Source organism: Heteronotia binoei, chromosome 21, assembly GCF_032191835.1.
Source record: "Heteronotia binoei isolate CCM8104 ecotype False Entrance Well chromosome 21, APGP_CSIRO_Hbin_v1, whole genome shotgun sequence".
NCBI classification, from domain to species: Eukaryota; Metazoa; Chordata; class Lepidosauria; order Squamata; family Gekkonidae; genus Heteronotia; species Heteronotia binoei.
In genome coordinates, this window is record NC_083243.1 from 198357304 (window position 1) to 198384881 (window position 27578).

The 27578-nt window shown below is 40.4% G+C and overlaps 1 protein-coding gene across 1 annotated transcript in view; it reads right to left on the reverse strand.

Annotated features, from left to right (window-relative positions):
- Window positions 1-27578, reverse strand: part of ACTR3 (actin related protein 3) — a 112732-nt gene that overhangs the window by 75017 nt on the left and 10137 nt on the right. Inside the window, exons 2-3 of the mRNA XM_060261065.1 lie at window positions 15020-15075; window positions 7851-7975 (exon numbers count right to left, since the gene is read on the reverse strand). Of these exons, the coding sequence (XP_060117048.1) occupies window positions 7851-7975; window positions 15020-15075 (181 nt within the window). The remainder of the gene's footprint in view (window positions 1-7850; window positions 7976-15019; window positions 15076-27578) is intronic.

Below are 27578 nucleotides of genomic sequence, written 5' to 3' on the forward strand. Positions count from 1 at the left end.
CATATTAGCAACCATTCCAGATCAGAGGGTCAGACAAAAAATACTTGAGTTAGCAAGGACTCGGAGTGGCCTTCCTTCAAAAATGACTCTATTCATGTATACCTAGACTTACCACAGGACGTATTGAACTGGAGACGCGAGATGAAACCCATCACAGAAGCCTTATGCGCAGCTAAAATTCGCTATAAATGGCTTCACAACAACAAGATGCAAGTCACCTTTAAAGACAGACTGTAGTATGCTGAGAGTTTAGAAGCTGGTTATGCACTACTTCACACAAACAGAAAATGCCAGCATCACCAATGAAAGAAGCCAAACTGAACATTAAATAAATGCATTAATCTAATACTTATGACTGATACTTTACAATAGACATATATGTTTCAAATTTTAAAGATAGCATTTCATATAGGCTGGTTTGTGCCTAATAATACATGTTTTGTTTAAGCTTGGTTGATGAGTTGGGGGGGGAGGGGGGAGGGAGATCTCTCTTAGCCTTTTTTTTTTGCTTACAGTATTTTAGTATTGGAGAATTCTCCATTAACTGTATTCAGTTTCCCAGGCTGCAGCTAAGTGAGACTGTTTAACTGTTTAGATACTAGATTAAGCTATTTTACCTGTTTAAGTGTTAAAGGGGGAGGGAGGTGGATATTATAATCAGTTGCTAACCACTTATATTATATTCTGCATTAATTAAGCTCACTTTAAAATGAAAATAACATAATTCCTATATCATTTATAACTGCTTATTTAGTGAATCAATTATTATTATTATTTAATTTCATTCTTTCTGATAACTAAATCACAATATTATTGATTACTTGTTAAAAACAGAGGGTTTGGGTGGTCTAACTACTGTTTAACTACTGAATATTTATAAAATAAATTATATATCACAATATAAGGAGTTTTAACTATTTTAAAGTGTCAATTTGTATTCACTGATTAACTGTCTTTTAGCATTTGTTGTTGGAATTAATTACTCCTATTCATTGTGTGCATTTTAATACAGCCTAAATTCAACAAATTCATTTATTTATTCGCTCCATATGTATTGGTAATATTAAATACATCAACTTTAGTGACACCAATAGCTTCACCTTCGACTATAATATTATATTACAATTTTCACTATGCAGTAACATTTTATTTTTTGTTTACAGATAACAGTAACACTTCTCTTAAGTTGCTGCTCAACTATCACTGCCATTCTAGTACTAATACAAAATAACAGCAACTACAAGAAAGGTAAGACCATGACTAGCTTTTCTTATTCATTTTTCCCCTTCTATTTCTCTCTCTCTCTTTATATTCACTTATTTATATAACTTTATTCTGCATCAGTGCACACTCTGCTACAATGCCTCCTATTTTGAAAATTATTTCTCTGAATGTCCGAGGCCATAACAATGTTGTTAAGAGGAAACGAATCTTATCAAACCTAAAAAAACTTCAGACAGACATAGCTCTATTACGAGAAACCCACCTACACTCTCCTGCACTCTCAAATCTCTCTGGATCCAACATCAGTATCACACAAATGGAAATTCCAAGTCACGAGGGGGTCTTGATATTAATATCTAGAAACATCAGATTCCAACATCATTCATCAAAAATTGACCCCAAAGGCCATTATATCTTCATTAAAGGCCTACTTGATGAGCTACTTGCGATTGGTTCTATATACTCACCCAATGAAAACCAACTGTAATTTCTGGAGGAGACACTACACACACTGAGAAACTTCCAAGAAGGCAAGGTCATTCTAGGAGGTGACCTAAACCACACTGCTAGCTCTGACCTTGATCGATCCTACAATCCTACCAAACCTAAGAAAAAACAGGGCCCCACTAGATTGTCCTCAATATTCGAAGACTCACAACTTATTGATGTATGGAGAGCTACTCATAGTGAGGAAAGAGATTGTCAGAACTTGTAACTTTCCTATGTGCTGTTAGCCTATGTGACTCCATATTGTAACCAGGCACTAACCCATGTAACCTTGCTTCAGCAACTAACAAACATTTCTGTGCATTTCAAACAAACTGTGATCACTGAAGGGTGACAGATAGCCTCTGGTCAACATCTGCAGGTGGCTCTTTGAAGCCGGGCCGGTAAGGCTCTCTCAGCAGGACTCCATCCTCCCCTACTGATAACAGACCCTGAGAAACAAACAGTTGTCTCGAGCCGTGTGAAAGATCGTTTTATTGTTGTCACCATAACCGCACAGAATGTAACCAATGCTAACTTTCGGTATCAGTGTTATCCTGTGCCTTCAGCTCTGTAGTTCTCAATAAACGCCTATACTTTTGTAACAAAGTCTTGGGCCTCGTTTGGAGTTCTTCCAGTTCTGACAGAGATTACACATATTTTTCTCCAAAACATAACATTCATACAAGAATTGACTTTATTCTTTTATCCAAGTCCTTGCCATCTTCAGTGACTTCTGCTGATATTGGCCCTGCCTTGTGGTCTGACCACTCCTGGGTGAATTGCACTTTAACATCATCTTCTGATGGTCATGCACAATTTCACTGGACTCTAAATAAATCAATCCTGTACAATGATGATTGTATTACACAAATTGAAACAAACATCAAAAATATTTGGAGACAAATTGTACTGAAGATGTTTCAGCTTCAAATATTTGGGATGCTCTTAAAGCAGTCCTTTGTGGACAAATCATATCTCAGACAATACAACTCAAACGTAAAAAAGAAGCCTTTTGCCTAGAGTTGAAGAAGAGAATCTCCTCTCTTGAAAAATCGCACAAAGACTCTGGATGCCCGCTCAAGTACAAAGAACTCATTTCTGAACGGAAGCTTCTAGAAACCATTGAAAGTTCTCATATTAAAAAGAATCTCCTTTTTGTCATACAGAAATATTGGGTAAAGTCTCCAAAAACTTTAAGACTTCTCTCCTGGAAAGTTAATGAAAGGAAATTTTCAAAATATGTGACAACTGCTCGAGACCAAACGGGAACTCTTCATCACAACTCCAGAAAAATCAATGACATTTTTATTCAATACTATTGTAACCTCTATTCCTCTAAAAATCCTTTGACAGATGACATCATTGATTAACTGAACTCACACCCTGACATCAAGAAAATTGAGGAGCAACATCACTCAATTATGGAACAACCAACTGAACCTCAAGAAGTCACTGCTGCTATTAAAAATCTAAAAAACAACAAATCTGATGGACCAGATGGTTTTCCATCATAGTTTTATAAAAAATCTGCACATCTACTAGCTCCACCACTCACCAAAGCTTGCAACGAAATACTCTTTGATGGCAAACTACCACCGCTCTGGAACTCAGCCTCGATAATTGTTCTACCTAAACAAGGCAAAGACTTAACCATCCCATCCTCCTACAGACTGATCTCCCTTTTAAATCAAGACTACAAGATTTTCACAGCAGTAATTACCAAGAGGCTAAATTCTTTTGTAACGCAATATATTCATCCCAACCAAGCAGGTTTTATGCCCGGAAGGGACTTAACATCCAATATACGTAAAACCATAAATATTATTTCTAATACTAATCGCAAACATTTGGAGGCACTTCTATTGTCCTTAGATGTAGAGAAGGCCTTTGATTCTTTTGAAGCTTCTCCATCATATGAATTTTGGTAAGAATTTCCTGAGAATTATCAAAACTATTTATTCCGCACCTTCAGCACAAATCCGCATAAATGGCCTAACATCAGAAACATTTAAGCTGCATTGGGGAACCAGACAAGGCTGCCCACTATCTCTAGTCCTTTTCGCTCTGGCTTTGGAACTGTTGGCATCGGCAATACATAATGACTCTGAGATTCATGGAGTAGAACTTGGCTCCCACACATCCAAAATTAGTTTATTTGCAGACAATATGCTGTTATATTTAACAAATCTTAAGACATCACTGAAGAATCTTGAAACTACTCTCAAACATTTTAGCAATATCTCGGGTTTATGTATTAATCAAGCCAAATATTCTATTCTTCCTCTACAACTTACCTCAGATACAGAACTATATATTTGTCAACACTATAGATACCAATGGTTATCAAAATCACTTACTTATCTAGGAGTTCAGATTCCTTGTCATCTCAACAATATTCTAAAATTCAACCACCTACCCATCTCTCAAGAAATCCAACAAGCTACAAACAACAAATGGAACAAACTTAATAAATCTTTTCATGACAAACTGCAACTTATTAAATCATTCCTCTTTCCTAAATGGCTCTTCTTATTTCGTACACTTCCAGTACATTTACCTGCTAATCTACTTAAATCATGGCAAAAAACCCTAAATGAATATTTATGGCAACACAAAAAACCAAGAACCAGTTTTAAAATTCTTAAAGGGCAGACTTCTCGAGGAGGCTTAAACTTTCCAGACTTGGCTACATACTACAAAGCTACAATAATAGCAATGATAATTAAACTTCTTCAGAAATCAGAGCAGGAAGATTGGACTACCTCGTTGTCAATGTATACAGCTCCAGCATCTATTAAAGAAATAATTTGGTCAACAGCAAAATCATGTCCTCCCTCTGTAAGGAATAGCACCTTTTTAAAATCTTTACTTGGAATTTGGGACATTCTTAGGAAAAAATTACTTCCATTTATTTCCAGATTCTCATCATTTTTATTCCAAAGCTGGTTTCCTCCAGGCAATGAAACAAGGGTTGCAGAAATCTGGAGATAAGCGGGACTAACAAGACTAGTAGATATAGCTAATAATTCTGATTCGTTGGTACTTTTATTTGCAGCTTCAACATACCTCTTCTACTTTCAACTTGAAAAAAGTAATGTCATCTCCTCACTCTGATTTTGAACTACTTCTTAAACAATCAGACTATAATCACAAAGGCATAATTTCTAAAACTTATGCTATATTGATTTCTCTGGATAGTGTTCAGCGTTTATCATGCCAGTCAAAATGGCAACATAATTGGGGGATACCTCTCAGCGATGACCAATGGGAAAAGATCTGGTCCTCTGATTTGTTTCGCACTAATCAGTTCAAAATTAATATCTTACAAAATTATAACACAGTGGTACCTTACACCTAAAAGACTATCTTTAATATCATCTAACTACTCTCCATTATGCTGGAAAAACTGTGGTGAAGTCAGTGATTTTGCCCACTGCTGGTGGAAGTGTCCTCATATTACTTCATTCTGGCATCAGTTTTTACAACAAATCAAAATTATAACAGGATATGAAATTCCATTACTTCCTCAACTGATCTTCCTGGACATCTGGCAAGATCCAACAGTACCTCAATTTAGGCGAACACTGATAACTAACATGCTGATAGAAGCAAAAATCCTAATTGCTTCAAAATGGAAATCACCTCAAGTTCCATTAATCTCCAGCTGGTTATCCAAGGTTTGGGACATTCTCATACTAGAAAAAATTACAGATCATATCCAACATTCAAACTCAGATAGTGATAACTCGAAATTCACAGAGAAATGGTATCCTTTTATTGAGTTAATTACAGCACATGACATTCAACCACACAAACCAGAATATCTTGATCTTCTCTACTTATAAGTTTTTAATATTTTCCTTCAGTTATGTTTTTTTTACTTCTCTTTTTTCTACCTTCCTTTTTTTTACTGTGCTAGTCATGGATCGCACCTAATTATAATTACCAGATAGTAAATTTTGGAATAACCTGTAATAGTTTGCATAGAGAATATTTAGGCAGTTAAGAATTCATAGAAATGCATAATTAATAGTTTAATGATACGGACATATGATAGTTTAATGATAATAGTTTAATGATATGGCCTTATACTGAATCAGACCCTTGGTCCATCAAAGTCAGTATTGTCTACTCAGACTGGCAGCGGCTCTCCAGGGTCTCAAGCTGAGGTTTTTCATAACTATTTGCCTGGACCCTTTTTTGGAGATGCCAGGGATTGAACCTGGGACCTTCTGCTTACCAAGCAGATGCTCTACCACTGAGCCTCTGTCCCTCCCCAATATAATAATATGGGTTCAATTAGATTAACTGTGTTTTGATATAGGAATTATTGTCTTAATCTTAATTTTGTTTTCATCTTGACTTCTCTCCTTGGATAGAAAATGGTCTACATATCTAGATGCATCTTTATAACTTAAAATCCTTACCTGATATTTTATTGTATGCATGTAAGTATTTATGCATGTTTACAACCTGATTCCATATTTAATTAATTGTATATGACTATTAATATTGATATTAACTTGTATATTGTTTAAAATTCAATAAAAATATAAAGAGAATAAAAATAATTTTTTAAAAACTGACAAATTACTGATCAGAGCGCAAAAACTGACTTTTACTGACCATTTTCCACCCCTGAATTACAGTGCTGAATGTCTACTTCCCACTATGTAATCTTTGCAGCAGTTTAGCACAAAGCTTATTTGTTTTGGCACAAAACATCCTCAATAAAACAAAGCTCTTGGAGAAGGATCCAACAAGGTGACTGACTGAAGGTACATATATCAATATGCCCTTTGAACTTCTCCAGATCAGGGGTATTCATCTGCCATTTACAGCCCAAGCCTGCTTCTTAATTTTAAGAAGTGTTGTAACAACCTGTGCATGAGAAGAGTGGGGACTTTTCAAACTCTTCTTTCTTCTAGAATGTGGTTACCACCTACGTTGCTGTGGAGTTATGCCAGCAAAACTGCTAAGTAAGTCTGTCATATGGAATTAATTTTGCAATATTATTATGGAATTTGCTTCTACAGATACTCTGAAGCTTCACCTAAGAATACAAAACAAAAAACAATTGTGTTTTTCAACCTCCCCAATATTAACACTGAAGCAAGGAAAAAAAATAAAAGTGCCAATACTTTCTCTCTTTTTAAAAATACATTATTACCATGCTAATTGGCAAGGTTAATAATCTGAGCCTTCTGAGAACTGCAATTATTTTTTACAAAAAAAAGAAAGAATATATGTTGGCTCATAAATCTCATGGATTACATAGAAGGACACATTTCATTCTGTTATATCTAAACTTAAGGCAGCCCCATGGCGCAGAGTGGTAAAGCTGCAGTAGTGCAGTCTGAGCTCTCTGCTCACAACCTAAGTTCAATCTTGGTGGAAGCTGGGTTTCAAAATCCAGAATCTGATTGTCAACTGGCGCTGTGAATGAAATGGAAAACAAAACAGCTGGGATTTGGGGTGGTTTGTTTGTGTTATTGGTTTGTTTTTGCAGATAGCCTGGTGCCGATGCAATCAATCTCCAGACACCACTGGAGGTGGACTTCTTGGAATCGTAGAAACACCCACAGCAGTTGTACTGACCTTGATTGGCAGGTCTGAGAGCAGATCACGGAGCTGCTATTCTGCTCTATAGGAGCAGATGCTACTTATAGTGGATGTACTAAAAGGAATTACAGGATTGCCCGTTGGAAACAATGGGAGAGGCTGGAAGGCCCACTGGAAATGGTAGCCAAGAATGCCAATTGACTTGCATGGCCCTCAATTGAAATACATTACAGCACGAGAAGAGTTGCAAAGAAAATGCAGATTGGAGTTTTCATTAATCTCTCTGGGCCCAGATAGACTACTTTTGGATGGAAATGACAGGCCCCAAAGTGGAATGACAGCCCCTGGTGTAGCTGTCCTGTGAAACAAATACAACTAAAAGCAACCTGAAATAATAGCCATGTTGTTTAGACCACCTCTACAGCACATGTAATGTTATATACTGTATTCATATTGTCTTACAGACACCAACCCCAAAAAAGATGCTTGCTATTACTGTCTGGGACAAACTCTGCCATCAAAGAACTCATCAGTAAGCCAAAGAATTTAGAGGTATTTGTTTCAATTTTACTTACCTTTGTTGCGTATGTTGGCTTTTCTATTGCTTCGTCTCCAATAAAGAAGTCCAAATCATCCACACCTTTCATAACCCTTCTTTGTGCTTGATCACCAACTTTGGCTGACTCCTTAATAGCAATACCTGTGATGAAGAAAAGACGTTTCAATTGCAGAGACACTTTAGCATCACAGAATCATAGAGTTGGAAGGGACCTCCAGGGTCATCTAGTCCAATCCCCTGCACAATGCAAAAAACTCACAAACACCTCTCCCTAAATTCACAGGATTTTCATTGCCGTCAGATGGCCATCTAGCCTCTGTTTAAAAACCTCCAAGGAAGGAGAGCCCACCACCTCCCAAGAAAGCCTGTTCCACTGAGGAACCCCTCTAATAGTCAGGAAGTCCTTCCTAATGTTGAGCTGGAAACTCTTTTGATTTAATTTCAGCCCATTGGTTCTGGTCCTACTTTCTGGAGCCACAGAAAACAATTCCACACCATCCTCTAGATGACAGTTCCTTTAACCTTTCTTCACAGGACTCGGTCTCCAGAACCCTCACCATCTTCATCGCCTTCCTCTGGACCAGTTCCAGCTTGTCAATATCCTTCTTAAAATGTGGTGCCCAAAACTGAACACATGATCTAGACACTATACTTCTGTTGATACAGCCCAAAATAGCATTTCCCTTTTAAGCCACCACATTACGCTGTTGACTCATGTTCAGTGTATGTTCCACTAAGATCCCTAGATTCTTTTGACACATACTACTGCTAAGACAAGTCTCCCCCATCCTATAACCATGCATGGGATTTTTCCTACCTAAATGCAGAACTTTACATTTATCCCTGTTAAAATTCATTTTAGCCCAGTATTCCAGCCTATCCAGGTCATCCTGTATCCTGTTTCTGTATTCTACTCTATTTGCAACCCCTCCCAATTTAGTATCATAAACAAATTTAATAAGCATTCCCTCTATTCCTTCATCCAAATCATTTATAACAGGGGTCCTCAAACTACGGCCCGCGGGCCAGATGCGGCCCGCTGAGGACGTTTATGCGGCCCGCAGGGTTATGGCAAAATCAGACCGGAAGTGATGTTCGACCTAAACTCGCGTTAGCAACGCACACTTCCGGCACTGGGCTGAGGCGGCGGAGACAGAGTGTGAGGTGATACCGAGGTGAGGTGAGTTCCCAGGCCGGGGTGTGTGGTGTGGGGAAGGGAGAGAGATGCAGAAGACGGAGAACTGACGGCCCGCGGCCTTGTACAGTAACGGCAGTCCGGCCCTCCAATAGTCTGAGGGACAGTGAACTGGCCCCCTATTTAAAAAGTTTGAGGACCCCTGATTTATAAAGATGTTGAACAAAACAGGTCCCTGGACAGATCCTTGAGGCACTCCACTTGTCACTCTTCTCCAAGAGGATGAGGAACCATTCACAAGCACTCTTTGGGTGCGATCTGTCAACCAGTTAGAGATCCACCTAAAAATAACAGGACCCAAACCACATTTTACGAACTTGTAAACAAGGATAGTATGTGAAACCTTATCAAAAGCCTTACTGAAATCAAGATAAACAATGTCTACAGCATTCCCCTGATCAAAAAAAGAGATCAGGTTAGTCTGACATGACTTGTTCTTGAGAAACCCATGCTGGCTCGTAGTAATCACAGCCATCCTTTCTAAATATTCCAGGACTGACTGTTTGATGATTCATTCTAAAACTTTTCCAGGTATAGACGTCAAGCTGATGGGTCTGTAGTTAACCGGATCCTCCTTTTTCCCCTTCTTGAAGATGGGGACAACATTCGCCCACCTCCAATCTTCCGGCACCTCTCCTGTTCTCCAAGAATTCTCAAAAATAATAGCCAGAGGCTCAGAAATTGCATCTGCAAGCTCTTTTAGAACCCTTGGATGCAGTTCATCTGGCCCCGAGGACTTAGTTTCATTTAAAGAAACAAGGTGTTTATTTACTACCACATGCTGATCCTAGGTTGGAATTCCATACCCTCATTATATGTTCAGTTTTTGCCACGTTGAGCACTGTTTCCCTCAGAAGAGAAGACTGAGGAAAAGTAGGAATTGAGCAGTTCCGCCCTCTCTTCATTACCTTTCAATTGCCTGTGATTGTGCTTTCAGTATTTTGTTTTTAAAAAACTCCCACCCCTCTTGAACCCCGTTCTTCACCCTTCTTCTTCTTCTGTGACAACATAACAGAAGTACTTGTATGCAGGACTAATACTGGTGAAGGTAAGTATACCTATGACTAGGAAACATGCAATATCTCTAGGATGCATTTCAAAAACAACTTTCTCATTTAATCTCATTTAAGTATTTTTAACATAGCAAGTTCCAAACCAATTAATAATGATAGAATATTAATTTACCATGATCCCCAATATGTTTTTCACTCAAACCAATTTGAGTGAACATGCATGTAATTTTAAAGTGCTAACAATCCTGAAAGCGCTCAGGGAACCAACTGAATCCTTGTGTCGGTTTGTCTGAAATACATCAATGTAATGGCCATTTATGACAAGTCACTTTTGTGCTGATGGAGGACCACTGTGGCTGCCTGATGGAGTAACTGAGGTCTAGGCCCCTGCACAGGTGTGGGTAATTTGGGGGGCATGGCCAGAATTAGTCAGTTCCCTGAGCTCTTTCAGCCTGGGAATGCCACCTGCCAGAGGTGCAAAGTTACACCAAAAAAAAGTGTATCCCATAGGCACCAATGGCACTGAAAACCCAGGTCATTCTTCGGCCACCGCAGCATTATCCATTAGGCTTGGAGCAGCTCAGGATGACAATTACAGGTTTAGCCAATCACTGCCCTTCCCACAGTGGCCAAGTCCCCTCTCCAGCACCCACCCAAGGCTCTCTCCACCCTAAATAAGCTTCAGCCAGGCCATCTTACAACTCAGTAGTTATGGCGCACAGCATGGAATAATGTCACAGAGCTCTTTGCCATGCAGACTTAGTACAAGTGGTGAGGCACTTTTTTGATGGTGAGAAAAACACAGAGGGGACTTAGCACTACAAGGCAAGCACTTGGTGCTAAAACCCATGAAGGAGAGGAAAGTTCATACTCCATGGCAATGTTCTCTCTAAGGCAGGGGTGTCAAACCTCTGTCCCGCAAGACAGAATCAGCCCACCCAGGGTTTTTATCAGGCCTGCAGGACTCTTTTCTCCCCTCTCCTCCCACTCCTGTTCTTACCCTTTGAAGCTCCAAGGCTAAATCTCTTAAGAGTTCCCAGGTTCTTTGAAGCTCTGAGGCTGAGTCTCAGTTCCCCGACTCTTCCTGCCTTTCTCTGCTGGCTGCTGCAAGGAAAACATGGGGTGGGCTTTCAAATCCATTCCACGTTTTTCTTGCAGCTTTGTCTGTGCTCTGCAATTGTTTCAAATGGAGTGGAGATGGTTACATTTTCAGTGTTCCTATAGCCAGCTCAAATTTATGCTTTATGCTGGAGTTGTGTCCTTGCAAACAAAGGGTTCATACTTTCAGCCAGTTTATCTCTGCTGAATGGGCGATAATCTGAGTAGACCGGGGGGAGGGGGGGGGGAGAAGCTTACAATGCCATTTCACTGTTTCCACAAAATCAGAGCCTTGTGCTTTTTCTTGATGTTTTATTTTTACCATTGCACTGCCAAATTCCACTATTCCCCTACCTTTCCAACTTAAACTATTGGAAGAGTTTTAAGCATGTTTGTATTTAAGTTAAAAATATCTTTGTGTTTGTGTCCATTATAAAGTTTATATCTCCACTACCTGGCATTATATTTTTTTGACACTCATGGCCTGGCCCCACAAAGCCTCATTTGTGTCCGATCCAGCCCTCCTTACAGGCTCAGCCAATCACTACCCTTCTTTGACAGCCCTGCTGTAAGGTATGGAGTCTCGTGAGCAGATATTCTAATTTGTAAACCAAAAATGGTGCTAGCTTAAAACTGTGAGCAGACTACATTTTAATTTTAATTTTAAAAAATCAGGTTGCGAATGTGCACACATACAAGCACAACATATAAATTATTATCATTTTAATTATAATTCATACACTTATATGGAACTTACATTTGCTTTTAATATTTCATCTATCTCATGAATTGTTTTTTAGAAAATTATCCATAACCTTGTAAAAATATGAGTTAATCAACCAACTGAAAATTGGAAAAGCTCCTGGCCCTGATTTGATTCCCCCAGGGCTCCTAAAGTTAGATTCAGAATAGTGGTCTGTCCCCCTCGCTTCCCTTTTTACCATGATCAATTAAACAGGCCTTATTCCTGATGCCTGGCAGAATGCAATCATAGTCCCAATCTATAAGAAAGGTGACTGTACAATTTCTTCTAATTACAGGCCAATCAGCCTTCTTTCCATCATAGGCAAACTATACGCCAAGCATCTATTAACTAAATTAACCTCTTGGATGTCTCAGCAAAGAATCTTAGGTCCTGAACAAATTGGGTTCACTAAAGGTAAATCTACTGTAGATCACTGCATCACTCTAGTGCACCTGGCCAACAAATATTCCATCCCTAGGAATTCCAAATTTTATGCAGCTTTTTTGGACCTTAAAGGGGCATTCAATTCTGTAGATAGAGAGCGACTATGGATTAAACTGCATCAACTGGGCATTAATAAGAGACTTGTCTAACTTATCATAACTCTACATTCCTCCACCACTTGCCAAATCAAAACCTCAACTATTGGTGAACTAACGCCTAAAATTCCTTTCAATAAAGAAGTTAAACAAGGATGCATACTTGCTCCTTTTTTATTCAATCTATTCCTCAATTGTTTGGCTCCAGAATTAACAGAAGTAGACTGCCATTCCCCAAAATTGGGCTCCCTGCATGCGTCCATCTTGTTATATGCAGATGACACAGTACTCCTTTCTCATACGAGGGTTGGGCTCAGACAACTGTTGAATAGATGTCTCAGTTTCTTTCAAGAAAACAAACTGCATCTGAACTACGAAAAATCTAAGATACTGGTTTTTGCTAAGTCTTGTAAAATCCACAAATGGCTATTTGACGGGAAAGAAATAGAGCAGGTCAGGCATTTTAAATACCTAGGTCTCCATTTTAGTTACAATATTTCCTGGTCATGTCACCGTAAATCAACTGTCAGCTTAGCAGCCATTAGTGCATTAGCCATTTCCCGTTGTTTTTTTTTTTAATAGAAGCAACCAGTTTGTTCCAGTGGCTTTAAAAAGCCAAAGTAATCCTGCAGTTATTGTATGGTATTCCAACTTGGATTAGTGCCTTTGAGCCTGATATTGAAAGAGTTCAGTCCAAATGTGTTAAGAAAATCATGGGTGCACCATGCTGTGTCTCATATGCCACTCTTTGTCTAGAAACAGGCCTCAATATGTTAGAAACTAGAGCATGGCTTATTTCAAACAAATATTGGTTACATGTGCACTATTGTGGGAGCTATTTATATCAAATGCTGTCAGACTCCTCCTCGTCCAAATGGATTTCCTGCACAGAGAGGAAAATTATCTCCTTAGGTTTGTCTATGGACTCTCTCTATATGCTCCCTTTTACAAATGCATATTATCTAATTAAACGCAGAATTTTAGATATCCAATTGCAAAAACTATTTAGTGCTGTGAATAAATCTTGCTCTCCTATAAATTTTGGAATTTCCCTAACTATTGGCCACTTGCTTTCTTATTTATCAACTCTCCATGTTCCAAAATGACGTAGAGCATTTACCCTTGCCAGATGCAATACTATTCCATCAGCAGTTACCTATGGTAGATATAAAAAAATTCCACTCTCATTAAGACTCATTGTCCCATTTTCTCCTTTATTGTCCCCTATATGATATTATACGCCTTAGGTTTCTGGATCCAATTTTGTCCAATATGACAGGCTTCTCAGATGCTGTAAAGGTTTGTCGTCTTCTGAATGAATTGTCATCTGAAATAACTGAAAAGGTTGCTTTATTCTTGAGTTTGGTAATCAAGGATCAATTGTCTAATGTACAGCTGCATATGATTGTTTTTGTTATTTCTGTATATTTCTTATTTATCAAGAAGATCAAGACCTGGAAGGCTTTCAAAAAGAAGGGATTATAAACTGTTTCTTTTTTATGTAATTAGTCACTATTGAACTAAAAACAACAACAAAAGCCTTTATTGGCATACATCAGATTATAAAATAGATAGGAAACAAGAGAATATGCTATCTTGGACTTGATTCTCACCAACAAGGAAGAATTTATTGATGAAGTGTAAGCAGTGGGCACCCTGGGCAGTAGTGACCATGTGATTTTGGAATTTACAGTCTTAGGGAATGGAAAAGCTATACATAGACTTATAGGTTGGATTCAGAAAGGCAAACTTCAACAAACGTAGAACTATGCTGGGTAAAATTCCATGGTCAAAAATACTTAGGAAGAAGGGGGTTCAAGAGGGGTGGGAGTTTCTTAAAAGCGAAATACTGAAAGCGCAACCACAGACTATTCCTATGAGAAGAAAAAATGGAAAAAGCCGAAAGAAACTGAGTTGGTTCCATAAACAGCTCTCTAAAGACTTGAAAAATAAAAAAGACTCCTTTAGGAATTGGAAGGAGGCCCTTATAACCAAGGATAAATATGAACAAATCACCAGTGCTTGTAGAGAAAAAGGAAAGCTAAAGCTCAGTATGAGCTTAGGCTGGCCAAAGATGCTAAAGACAACAAAAAAGAACCTAAGAACATAAGAGAAGCCATGTTGGATCAGGCCAATGGCCCATCCAATCCAATACTCTGTGTCACATAGTGGTCAAAAAACCAACTGTCATCAAGAGGTGCAGCAGAGGGACTAGAAGCACTGCCACTGTGCCCCCTCCCCAAGCACAAGAATACAGAGCATCACTGCCCCAGACAGAGTTCCAACATAAGCTGTAGCTAATAGCCAATGATGGACCTCTGCTCCATATGCTTATTCATTTGAAGCTGTTTAAGGCTGTAGCCACCGCCACCTCCTGTGGCAGCAAATTTCACATGTTAATCACCCTTTGGGTGAAGAAGTACTTCCTTTTACCACTTCTAACCTGACAGCTCAGCAATTTCATTGAATGTCCACGAGTTCTTGTATTGTGAGAAAGGGAGAAAAGTGAGAGTAGGGTTCTTTTCTTATATTCAGAGTAAGAAAAAGAGCAAGGACATCGTAGGCCCATTGTGAGAGCAGGAAAGTGAAACTTACATGAAGGAATGATAAACTGTGGCTCTGTATTACCAGCATATCCCAGTTTGGTATATCTGTAAAAGAACAATATATACAGGTTACATAACAGCGATACAGTAGAACAGTAATAAAAGATGCCACAGAGAAATAAATATTGCTTCAGAAAAATATTTTAAAAATTAAAATATTAATTGTAACACTTAAGTACTAGCCCAACTTCAGGATATGCAGCATCAGAAAAATTACCTTTCAAGTCAGTTACAACAATCCTACATCTGTATCATTCACACATAGCACATAATAATATTGTTCTAGGCTGACTAAATAACAAAAGTGGTGGGAGAAGAGAAATGCACAGAAGTTCTGTAAACTTTTACTGTAGTTGATAACCAGGCTGAACAGATTTCACTTAGGACCAACACTTGGAAAAGATTAAAAAGCAACAGATATCCAGATTTGTTTCATTTAAAACCAGCTGGGCCTGTTCAGTTAGAAGCTTAAAAATGCAACACATTTGACTTTCTCTCACCATCTCACTCTGGGATTTTGTGTTCCTAATATGTTAATTAAGGAATTAAATGTTCTCTTCTCTGAAGCACTGTATTACTATTTAATCACTTCAAAATCAAGGATCTCAAGATTATAACTCCACCTTTAGACTCCTCCATTGTTTTAACAGCACTACACATCATTGCTGAGAAAATCATAAAGAACTTTTGATTTTAAACTAAATTTTAATATAGTTTCCAGAATGCACTACACATCATTGCTAAGAGAATCATAAAGGACTTCTGATTTTAAGCTACATTTAATATAGTTTCCAGAATGCATTCAGATTTACATGATGCATGCTTCCAAGAGCCAGTTTAGTGTAGTGGTTAAGTGTGTGAACTCTATTCTGGGAGAACCGAGTTTGATTCCCCATTCTTATGCATGCACCTGCTGGTATGTCCTTGGGTCAGTCATAACTCTCTCACTGCTCTTTCTCTCAAGAGTAGTTCTCTCAGATCTTTCTCACCCACCTACCTCACAAGGTGACTGTTGTTGGGAGGAGAAGGGAAAGGAGATTATAAACCACTCTGAGATTTCAAGTGAAGAGCAGGGTATAAATTCTATCTCCTCTTCTCCTCCTCCTGGAACCCCTTACTGTGGTAGACTGACTGACATTCTCAAACCAACATAAATTAACTCTCATCCAAGTTCAATGTATTTGGATTAAAGTCAATACATGTACATTAACAGTCAGGTCAAGGGCTTAAATTCTATTAAATTATGGTCACATGTTCAAGCATAAGTGGTCAATGTAGTCAACAAGCCAATATTTAGAATCCATTTTACTAGCTATGTGCACATTTAATGGCTTTTTGTAACTATATGCTTATTCAGCAGCAATTTCTCTTTGAATTTGATAATTTACAATTCTCTTCTGCACATTAAATCTCAGTTTTGTCACTAAATTTTTCACCTTTTCGACTGCAAGAAGGCACAATAAGAACTCTGCAGTCCCTTTTATATATATCAAAATCTTGTCTTATGGTGCAGAAAACCCCGGAAAAGTGGGCCTGGCTTCACCGAGGAAGACCAGTGCAGTCACAGGGTGGAGTTGTGAAGTTACCCAAGCTCCAAGCCATAAGCGAGGAGTACGTGGAGCGCCAGGAAAGGCGGCAACAGAGACTGGCTGTGAGAAGCAAGGCCAACGGGAGAAAACAGTCAAACCTCCCCTTGGAGGAGAGATGCCAGGAATGATTGGTCTGCAGTGGTGACAAGGCCCAAGCTATCAGTCCCCAGCCACGAACGGGGCTCCGGCAATGATTCGGGTGTGAAACTGGGCCAGACGCTATTGCTCCATCACGTACTTCTGCGGCCTGGTGGCCGGGCTGAGTTTGGCAAGCGCTTGGACCGTTGTTGGTCCGCCGCTGTTCCTTCTGCACAGCGGTTTGTTTGTGGGTGGCCTGTTGCATTGCCTTTGGGTTGCCTCGCCGCCGTCACTTTCTGGGAGGGGAGGACTGCTGCTGTGCAGGCTGTTTTGGCGGCCAGCAGGTTGACTGTCGCTGTTCTTGCTATTGTCTGGGACTATTGCCGCTTCCACTACTGTTGCTAAGCTATGAGCACTATCTGGTAGCTGACTAGATTGTTGCTGGTATCTATACCATCTATACCCTTCGACTTGAGAACATATGGAGACAGTAGTGCCTTTAAAAGATCATTGTAAATTGCATTTTATCTTGTTTAATGTGAAGGAACAGCTGTCTAATTGTAATTTTATAGGAACTGAAATTAGCTGCTAAATTGTAAATTGCTAGTTAATTAATTTGGGTAGTTTACTAAATTAAGATGGGAGGGTTTTAGGTATTGATTGTCTATTGATTGTAGGATTTGTGGCAAATTAATTGGATGTAATGAATTGTGTTAGGTGGGTGATCATAATTAATTGTGCTTTTAGAACTGATTGTTAGCTGATTAATATAGTGCTTAGGGAGTGACTAGAACTTATAAATTAATTAACTATTGGATTTAATTATATTAGCAGGAATATATGGATGGGGGTTTGGGAGAGTGATTACCGATTAGTTAGGAGGTAGAGGATAGTATTATTTAGACAATACAGGGTGTAGACTGTGTCTTTCTGAACTGATCTGAGGCTGTTGGCAGAGATCACTGGGGGATGACCAGCTTGAGGATCCCGGTACTCTTGGGGAGCGGAAGATATGATGGTGGGAACAGACACAGTAATAAAAGAAGGGGGTGGAGATATGGAGAAGCTCAGCCTCCTTCTAGTCTGTGTCCCAATCCAATGGTAGCGGGTAGTAGGGTCAGGTCGAATTACTCACCTCTGTCATTGGTGTTATGTCCTTCATGACTTTCTGCTTGAGCAAGATATGGACCTGGCTTGCGTGACTGAGATCTGGGTGTGCGACGGGGAGACAGTGACTCTGTCCCAGGTCACCCCCCCCCCCAGGATACTCAGTCTTTCACCAATTACGGACTAGCGGGTGGGGGGGAGGGGTGGCTCTATTCATATGGGAAGCTTACTCCTTTCGGGGGCTCCCATCGCCGAAGATTGCCAGCACTGAATGTGTCAGCCTGGCGTGGGATGTTGGGGAGGGATTGGTGGTTTGACTGGTGTACCGTCCGCCTAATGCACCAGGCAGTGCCTTACCGTCCCTGATGGAAGCTGTGACAGGCGGGGCATTGGAACACCCAAGGCTTTTGATCCTGGGTGATTTCAATGTCCATGCTGATGACCCGACTTCCATTCAGGTGATGGACCTAGTGTCATCCATGGCAACACTGGGACTCTCCCAAGTTGTTACAACACCCACTCACCAGGCGGAACACATGCTGGATCTGATCTTTGTAGTTGACCGGGTTCATGTGGAAGTGGTGCCATGGTCGGACCACTATGCCCTAAAGGCCCGTGTGAATTTCCCACCTCAAGCCCATTTAGGCGGCAAGCGTATTTTAGCTCGCCCACAGAGTCTAATGCACCAACCAGTTGTCAAGTCGGCTGGATTCAATAACGAGTCTTTAGTATCAAAGTTTACTAGTTTATTGAAAACAGAGCTGAAGACCATGATAGAGATTGAAGGACTGGGGTACACAGAAATTAACCAAGCATTTTAAGGTAAAGATCAAAGGATTCCTACGGGAGGGGCACTCTATGCAGTATAGTTTCACACTAGGATGTTACTCCTTCGTTCCCAAGCAAAAGGCCTTGGCGCTTAACACTCCCACAGACACCCAGCTTGAGAAGGCTCCGAAATCTTGTTACCATATCAGCATTTCAAAGCAGGCTACACAACAGAGACATAGCTAAGAGGGGAGGGGGGAGGAGAGGTAGCTAGCAGCATTCGGTGTTCAGTAAGAGTCCAGAATCCTTTGCTTCTGAACCAGAGTTGGATAACATGTTAACAACAATACAGCAGACTTGACACCAGTGCCTTACCATCCCTGACGGAGGCTGTGACAGGCTGGGCGTTGGAACACCCAAGACTTTTGATCCTGGGTGATTTCAATGTCCATGTTGATGACCCAACCTCCATTCAGGCAATGGACCTAGTGTCATCAATGGTAACACTGGGACTCTCCCAAGTTGTTACAACACCCACTCACCAGGCGGAGCACGTGCTGGATCTGATCTTTGTGATGGGGGTTGTAGTGGACCAGGTTGATGTGGAAGCGGTGCCATGGTCGGACCACTATGCCGTAAAGGCCCGTGTGGATGTCCCACCTCAAGCCCATTTAGGTGGCAAGTGTATTTTAGCTCACCCACAGAGTCTGATGGACCTGAGCGGTTCCAAATGGCTCTTCGGGGTCCCTGGCGATTCTCTAGATGACCTGGTAGAGTTGTGGCATGATCGACTCTCCAGGAACATCGACGAGATCGCACCACGGCACCCTCTGCACCCTGTTCTAAGCTTGCACCGTGGTATACCCCGGAGCTGCGGCTGATGAAATGGGGGCTCAGCAGCTAGAGGCAGTGGCGGTGGACTCAAGACAAAGCAACCAGAACATCTTATAGAGAGTTCATGAGGTGCTATGAGATTTATCTATTTTAATAAATTTCTATTCTGCCCATTCCCTGTAGGGCTCAGGGCGGAGTACAACATATGATAAAACAATAAAATACAATAAAAACATTTTATAAACAAACAACTCAACAGCACTCAGATTACCATGACATCACATATTGCCCATCCTAGCCATCGCACATCATGACATTTCATAGGGATGGCAGTTTTTATTCCATTTCCTAGCACAGATGACAGTGCTGGCTGGGGAGGCCAACCAGATCAAAAATAGACACCTGCAGCCTCAGCTAAAAGCCTGGCGGAACAGCTCCATTTTATAGAGATGGCAGTCAAAGACACAAAGAAAGCTTTCTTTGTGGTCAAGATTGCGTCTGTGACATTGCACCCGGCACAATTATTTAGGGTAATTCCGTCGCTTACAGTACTGCCACAAGGCAGGCCAAATTGTAGGGAATTGGACATCAGCTGCGAGGCTTTTGTGAATTTTTTCACAGACAAGATCTTGCTGCTCCATCACCACCTTCCTGCTACAGTTGAAACAGTATGTGAACTTGAGGCTCCATGCCTGTCTTCCGGACCAGCTTTGGATCGTTTTAAAACGATCAGTTTGCAGGAAGTTGACAGAATACTCTCCGCTGTACACCCAACAACATGTGATCTGGACCTGTGCCCATCGTGGCTGATTAAAGTGTGCTAGGGAGAACTCCGATATCCTATATGGGATATCGTAAATAGATCTCTCTCGGAAGGGCTTTTTCCAACGTCTCTTAAAGAGGCAGTGATCCACCCTCTCCTAAAAAAGTCCACCCTAGATCTGGCTGAATTGGCATACTACCGACCAGTCTCAAAATAACCCTTTTTGGGGAAGATTATTGAGAAGGCAGTAACGCTACAGTTACACAGTTTTCTGGAGGATGCTTCCATCCTAGACTCCCACCAGTCCGGCTTCCACCCAGGCCATGGGATGAAGACAGTTCTGGTCGCCCTTCTGGATGACCTCCAGAGGCATCTGGATTGAGGCGGCTCAGCGGTACTGGGGCTGTTAGACCTATCAGCTGCATTCGATACGGTCAACCATCAGCTGCTAGCCCACCGCCTCGCCAACGCAGGGATTCAGGGGCTAGCCTTACAGTAGCTTTCCTCTTTCCTATGAGGTCGGGGACAAAGGGTGTCAATTGGGGGAGAGTCATCCCGGAGACACCTGCTTAACTGTGGTGTGCCTCAGGAGGCGGTTCTATCCCCAATGCTGTTTAACATCTAAATGTGACCCCTTGCCCAGATTGTCCGGAGGTATGGGCTGGGTTGCAATCAGTACACTGATGACACCCAGTTCTATCTACTGATGGATGGCTGACCTGACGATGTCCCAGAAAGCCTGGATCAGGTGCTGAAAACAGTTCATGGAAGAGTCAGCCAGTTACAGATCCACCTAACGGTAACAGGATCCAAACCACATTTTACCAGCTTGTCAACAAGGATAGTATGTGGAAATTTATCAAAAGCCTTACTAAAATCAAGATAAACGATGTCTACAGCATTCCCCTGATCCAGCAAGGCAATCACTTCCTCAAAAAAAGAGATCAGGTTAGTTTGATGTGATTTGTTCTTGAGAAACGCTTGCTGCCTCTTAGTAATCACAGCCATCCTTTCTAAAGGTTCCAGGACTGACTGCTTGATGATTTGTTCTAAAACTTTTCCAGGTATAGATGTCAAGCTGATGGGTCGGTAGTTACCTGGATCCTCCTTTTTCCCCTTCTTGAAGATGGGGACAACATTAGCCTGCCTCCAATCTTCCAGCACCTCTCCTGTTCTCCAAGAATTCTCAAAAATAATTGTCAGAGGCCCAGAAATTACATCCGCAAGGTCTTTTAGAACCCTTGGATGCAGTTCATCTGACCCTGACAACTTAGTTTCATTTAAAGAAACTAGGTGTTTATGTACTACCCCTATGCTGAGCCTAGGTTGGAACTTCATACCCTCCTTATATGTTCTGTTTTTGCCACATTGAGCACCATTTCCCTCAGAAAAGAAGACTGAGGAAAAGTAGGAATTAAGCAGTTCCGCCCTCTCTTCATTGCCCGTTACAATTTCACTTTCCTGCCCTCGCAATGGGCCTACCATGACTTTGCTCTTTTTCTTACTCTGAACATGACAAGAACCCTTTTTTGTTGTTTTTACCATCTTTGGCCAGCCTAAGCTCATACTGAGCTTAACTTTCCTAACTTTTTTCTCTACAAGCACTGGTGATTTGTTCATATTTATCCTTGGTTTTAAGGCCCTCCCTTCCAATTCCTAAAGGAGTTTTTTTTATTTCTCAAGTCTTTAGAGAGCTCTTTATGGTGCCAACTCTGCTTCTTTAGGCTTCTTCCATTTTTTCTTCTCATAGGAATAGTCTGTGGTTGCGCTTTCAGTATTTTGCTTTTAAGAAACTCCCACCCCTCTTGAACCCCCTTCTTCCTAAGTATTTCTGACCATGGGATTTTAACCCAGCATAGTTCTATGTTTGTCGAAGTTTGCCTTTCTGAAGTCCAACCTATAAGTCTGACTATGTATAGCTTTCGCCTTCCCTAAGTGTGAATTCCAAAATCACATGGTCGCTATTGCCCAGGGTGCCCACTGTTCCCTCTTCTTCAATCAATTCTTCCTTGAGAATCAAATCCAAGATAGCAGATCCCCTTGTTTCCTTCTTCACTTTCTGGAAAAGAAAGTTGTCAGCAAGACAAGTCAGGAATCTGTTTGACCTTTATGGATAGTGCCAGCCAAAGTAATAAAGATAACGGCTGAGATAGGTGAAGAAAAGTGGCTGTCATATAATCAATTGTTAAAAATACAAAGTGGAAAAATAGAACTGAAAACTGCTGAAGAATTGAGTCACAAATATGATTGGTTTCAAATGCAACAAATAAAGAGCTTGGTAGAGAATGACATTAAAACTGAAGGAATAAGGAAAGAGCAAACAGAAATGGAAAAAGTTCTGCTTGGAGACAATGACAAACTAATTTCAAAAGTATACAAATTACTTTTACAATGGTCTACAGAAGATGAAGCAGTGAAATCTCAAATGATTAAATGGGCAATTAATGGAAATAAAGAAATAAAGATGGAATCTTGGGAATATCTGTGGAAGAACTCTATGAAACTTGCAACATGTCAAAGTATTAAAGAAAATTGTTTTAAGATGATGTATAGACGGTATATAACTCCTAAAAAATTGGCAAAGATGAATAATAAGATGCCAGACAGATGTTGGAAATGTAAAAAGCATGAAGGTTCTTTCTACCATATATGGTGGACTTGTGAAAGAGCTAAAATGTTTTGGCAGATGAATTCTAAAATCTTGGGATATGAGTTTAACAAAGTTGCAGAGACTTTCCTGTTGGGACTACAAATGGAAACATCTCCAAAAGAAGATAGAATTTAATCTGGTACTTGCTCTCAGCTGCTAGGACATTGTATGCACAGTTGAAAGAAAAAATATCAGAGAAATGGGACTGGATTATAAAAGTTATCACATGGAGTGAAATGGACAAATTAACAAGAATATTAAGAGACTATGATTTGGAAGTTTTTAAGATGGAGTGGAAGAAGTTCAGAAGATAGGTAGAAAAAGAGTGGAAAATAAAAGGACATTGGACAATTTTTGATAATGATTAAGTTTTAAAAGAAGAATATAACATTTGGTTTTCTTAATAGTTAAGGGTACCTTTAATATTTGTGGGGGTTTTTTAAGTAAATAACACTGGCGGGGGTCAAATAATGGGGGGAGGGGTGGGGGAAAAGTAAGATATGGGGTAGATAAATTTTTCTTTTTAAGTTGTAAGATATTGATATAGATTTGCTACCATATGTTACCAATAAAATTGTTTATACTGGGGGGGAAAAAGGAATCTATTTGTCCTTTCATTTTTAGCAGAGTTGGACTTCCAACAGATGTCCGGGTAACTGAAATCCCTTCTCTTTGTAATCTGTTATGGGAGTATCTCATCCAAGTCCTCTGCCTGGCTTGGTGGTCTATAGCAGACCCCCACCAAAATATCACTGTCATTTCTTACTCCTTTTATTTTCACCCAGAGACTCTCAACTGAGCTGCTATCCTCAGATTTCCTCACAAGTATATACCTACTTCACACATACTGCTATACCTCCACCCTTTCTCATTTTTCTGTCCCTCTTAAATAAGTATGCCCTTGAATTCTATTCCAGTTGTGAGTGTAATCACACCAAGTTTCAGTAAGGCCTATTATGTCATAGTCACAGAAAGTAAGATAAAAATGAGTATACATGAAGCCCACTACATTCCAATTACAAAAAAGTGTGCAAGGTACATTTCCTCCACCACCTCTAGACAGATACAAATTCTGCCTCACAGTAGCAAAAGATACAGAGAAGATGGAAAGGTGGACAATAGGCATTTCCTATTATATTGCGTTGAACTGGATATGTGGGATGGCATAGCACCTGACACAAATATGAAAACAGGACATACCATTTAATGGCACATATATGGGACTTTGCCCAAGCCACAAATTGTTATGTTAACATCTCTTTCAAAAAATGTCAGGGACTTAACTATTTGCATTCAAGTAACTAGAAGCCAACAGGCTAGTCAATTGCCAGTCAATATACCAACCCTAATTTAAACACAGTCAAATATTGCCATGCATCCCAAGAAACCACGAATGGTATTAAGTGCAAGCTTCCCTTTAAAAAAAATCAGTATGGTTTCATTTGTTCACAATGATAGCTAGCTAAACAGCGGCAAGCTGCAAACCTAACAGCATATTGACGTTTTTCTATCACCCATTATAACTGAAAGCATCTCCACTTAGCTCAGCTTCCTATAAAAACTGCCTTTTACTTCAGGCAAAGTTTGAAAAATGGAAGCTGCCTTTGGCGTTCCAGAATGCAAACCTCAAAGAATTACCGTCCAGCTGATCATTCACAACTACAGTAACCTTCCCTGACTGCTGGCTTTAGTATGTCCCAAGAATCACGATTTCAATTTTAAAAAACTTAGAGAAATGCTATTGTTTCTATTGTCACTGTATTAAGAATATCTTCCACATAGTCTGTTGCTGATAGACAAGGAATGAGGTACAGTGCACAGAGCTACATTTTGGTCCAGGCTTGTTAGCAATACAGTAATCAACATTCTCACATGCTACTGTTTTCTTGGTTTCCCTCACAAATACTATTCAGACCAAACGTACTCTCAATTTGGTAATTTCACTATTCTGCCATTGGATTACAACTTTTTACCACTTTGCATTCTAAACCACTGCCCACCAGCTTTATGTAGCTCTGCTCACTGTACCTCATTCCTTGTCTGAAGAAGGATGCATGCAGAAGAAAGCTTATATTCTGAATAAAACTTCGTTGGTCTTAAAGGTACTACTGGACTCCTACTTTGTTCTATAATCTATTGTTGTTAGAAAATTATGCTCCCAATATTAATTAAGTTCAATGAAATAAAGAAGCCTAGCCAGTAAAATTGTGATCTCGTTATCCTGAATAAACCTTATATAAAAGACCAATTAAAATATGTTTCTAGAATAATCAGTAGTAACTCATAAAGGATTATAAAACAATCTTCCAATTTCACTAATATGAAGGCCCTCCTTCTCCCAGCGGTTCTTACCACATCAATGTAGGTTTTATTTGCAACCTTAATTTTCTCCAAGGAATTCACAAAGTACACATGGGATTTCCAGGCAATCTTCAATTCAGATCTGCTTGGATAAACAACAGGAGCCACTAGATCAGGGGTGTCAAATGTGCAGTCCACACAGGGCTCAAATCCGACCCCCAAGCAACATCCTTCTCCTGCTTGCTTTTCCAGGGCTGCTGCTGCTGTCATGCTTTACCTTGCTGTAGGGATTGTTTTGTAGAAAAATAGGTGGCAGAGCTCCTTATCATAACTCATAAGAACATAAGAGAAGCCATGACAGATCAGGCCAATGGCCCATCCAGTCCAACACTCTGAGTCACTCAGGGGCCAAAAAAACCAAGTGCCATCAAGAGTGGGGCCAGAAGCCCTTCCACTGTGTCCCCCCAAGCACAAGAATACAGAGCATCACTGCCCCAGACAGAGTTCCAACAATAAGCTGTGGCTAATAGCCACTGATGGACCTCTGCTCCATATGCTTATCCATTCCCCTCTTGAAGCTGTCTATGGTTGTAGCCACCACCACCTCCTGTGGCAGTGAATTGCACATGTTAATCACCCTTTGGGTGAAGAAGTACTTTTTAAAATCCGTTCTAACCTGACTGTTCAGCAATTTCATCGAATGCCCACAAGTTCTTGTATTGTGAGAAAGGGAGAAAAGGACTTCTTTCTCTAACTTCTCTATCCCATGCATAATCTTGTAAACCTCTATCATGTCACCCTGCAGTCGACATTTCTCCAAGCTAAAGAGCCCCAAGCGTTTTAACCTTTCTTCATAGGAAAAGTGTTCCAAACCTGTAATCATTCTAGTTGCCCTTTTCTGCATTTTTTCCACTGCTATAATATCCTTTTTGAGATGTGATGACCAGAATTGTGCACAGTACTCCAAATGAGGCCGCACCACTGATTTATACAGGGGCACTGTGATACTGGCTGATTTGTTTTCAATTCCCTTCCTAATAATTCCCAGAATGACGTTGGCCTTTTTTTATTGCAATCGCACACGGTCTTGACATTTTCCATGAGTAATCTATCACAACCCCAAGATCTCTCTCTTGGTCAGTCCCTGCCAGTTCACCCCATCAACTTGTATTTATAGCTAGGATTTTTGGCCCCAATGTGCATTACTTTGCACTTGGCCACAATGAACCTCATCTGCCACCTTGATGCCCACTCACACAGCCTCAACAGATCCCTTTGGAGTGCCTCACAATCCTCTCTGGTTTTTACCACCCTAAACAATTTAGTGTCATCTGCAAACTTAGCCACTTCACTCCTTACTCCCAACTCTAAATCATTATTGAACAAGTTAAAGAGCATGGGACCCAGTACTGAGCCCTGCAGCACCCCACTGCTTACCATCTTTCACTGCGAAAACTGCCCATTTATACTCACTCTCTGCTTCCTATTAGCCAGCTTTTGATCCACAAGAGGACCTGTCCTTTTACTCCACGATTCTTGAGCTTACTAAGGAGCCTTTGATGAGGAACTTTATCAAAAGCTTTCTGGAAGTCAAGGTAAACAACATCATTGGGTCCCCTTTGTCCACATGTTTGTTCACTCCCTCAAAGAACTGTAACAGGTTAGTGAGACAAGATCTTCCCTTACAGAACCCATGCTGAGTCTTGTGTTCATCAATGGGTCTACTCATTCTCTCTTTGATAATGGTTTCTACCAACTTTCCCGGTATTGAAGTCAGATTGACTGGCCTGTAATTTCCTGGATTTCCTCTGGAACCCTTTTTAAAGATAGGGGTGACATTTGCTACCTTCCAGTCCTCAGGAACAGAGGCAGATTTCAACTAAAGATTACATATTTTTGTCAGGAGATCCACAAGTTCACCTTTAAGTGAACTCTTGGATATATGTCATCTGGGCCTAGTGACATTAGTTTTTAATTTGTCTATCAGTTGTAGGACCTCCTCTCTCGTTACCTCAATCCGACTCAGGTCCTTCAACACCCCTTCCAGCTGTATCTACTATTCAATGGACAAGGTAGGTGGGGAGGAAGAGGAGGAACCCTCAGAGAGGTTCAGGAGCTGCGTTCCTGTGAGCTCCTGCTGAATCTGAGGCCTGCCTTACTGTCCCAGCTCCCTCAGTGTTTCTTCACTTCCTTGCTCCAGTTTCTTGCCTCTCTTTGACCCTCCCTCTCTCTCACACACACACAGGCACACTGAGAACTCCGTGGTTGCTTCAAGCAGAAGAGATACAAAGACAAGTCTGCTTCTGACTCACTCTCTCTCTCTCACACACACACACATTTTTAGGCACAAGACAATGCAATAAGATTTTCCTACTTGACATCAAATTGTAGAAATTACAGAACAGTAAGGCTCTTGAAGAAGCATTTTTAATGCGAAACGTGGTCTGAAGTCAACAGG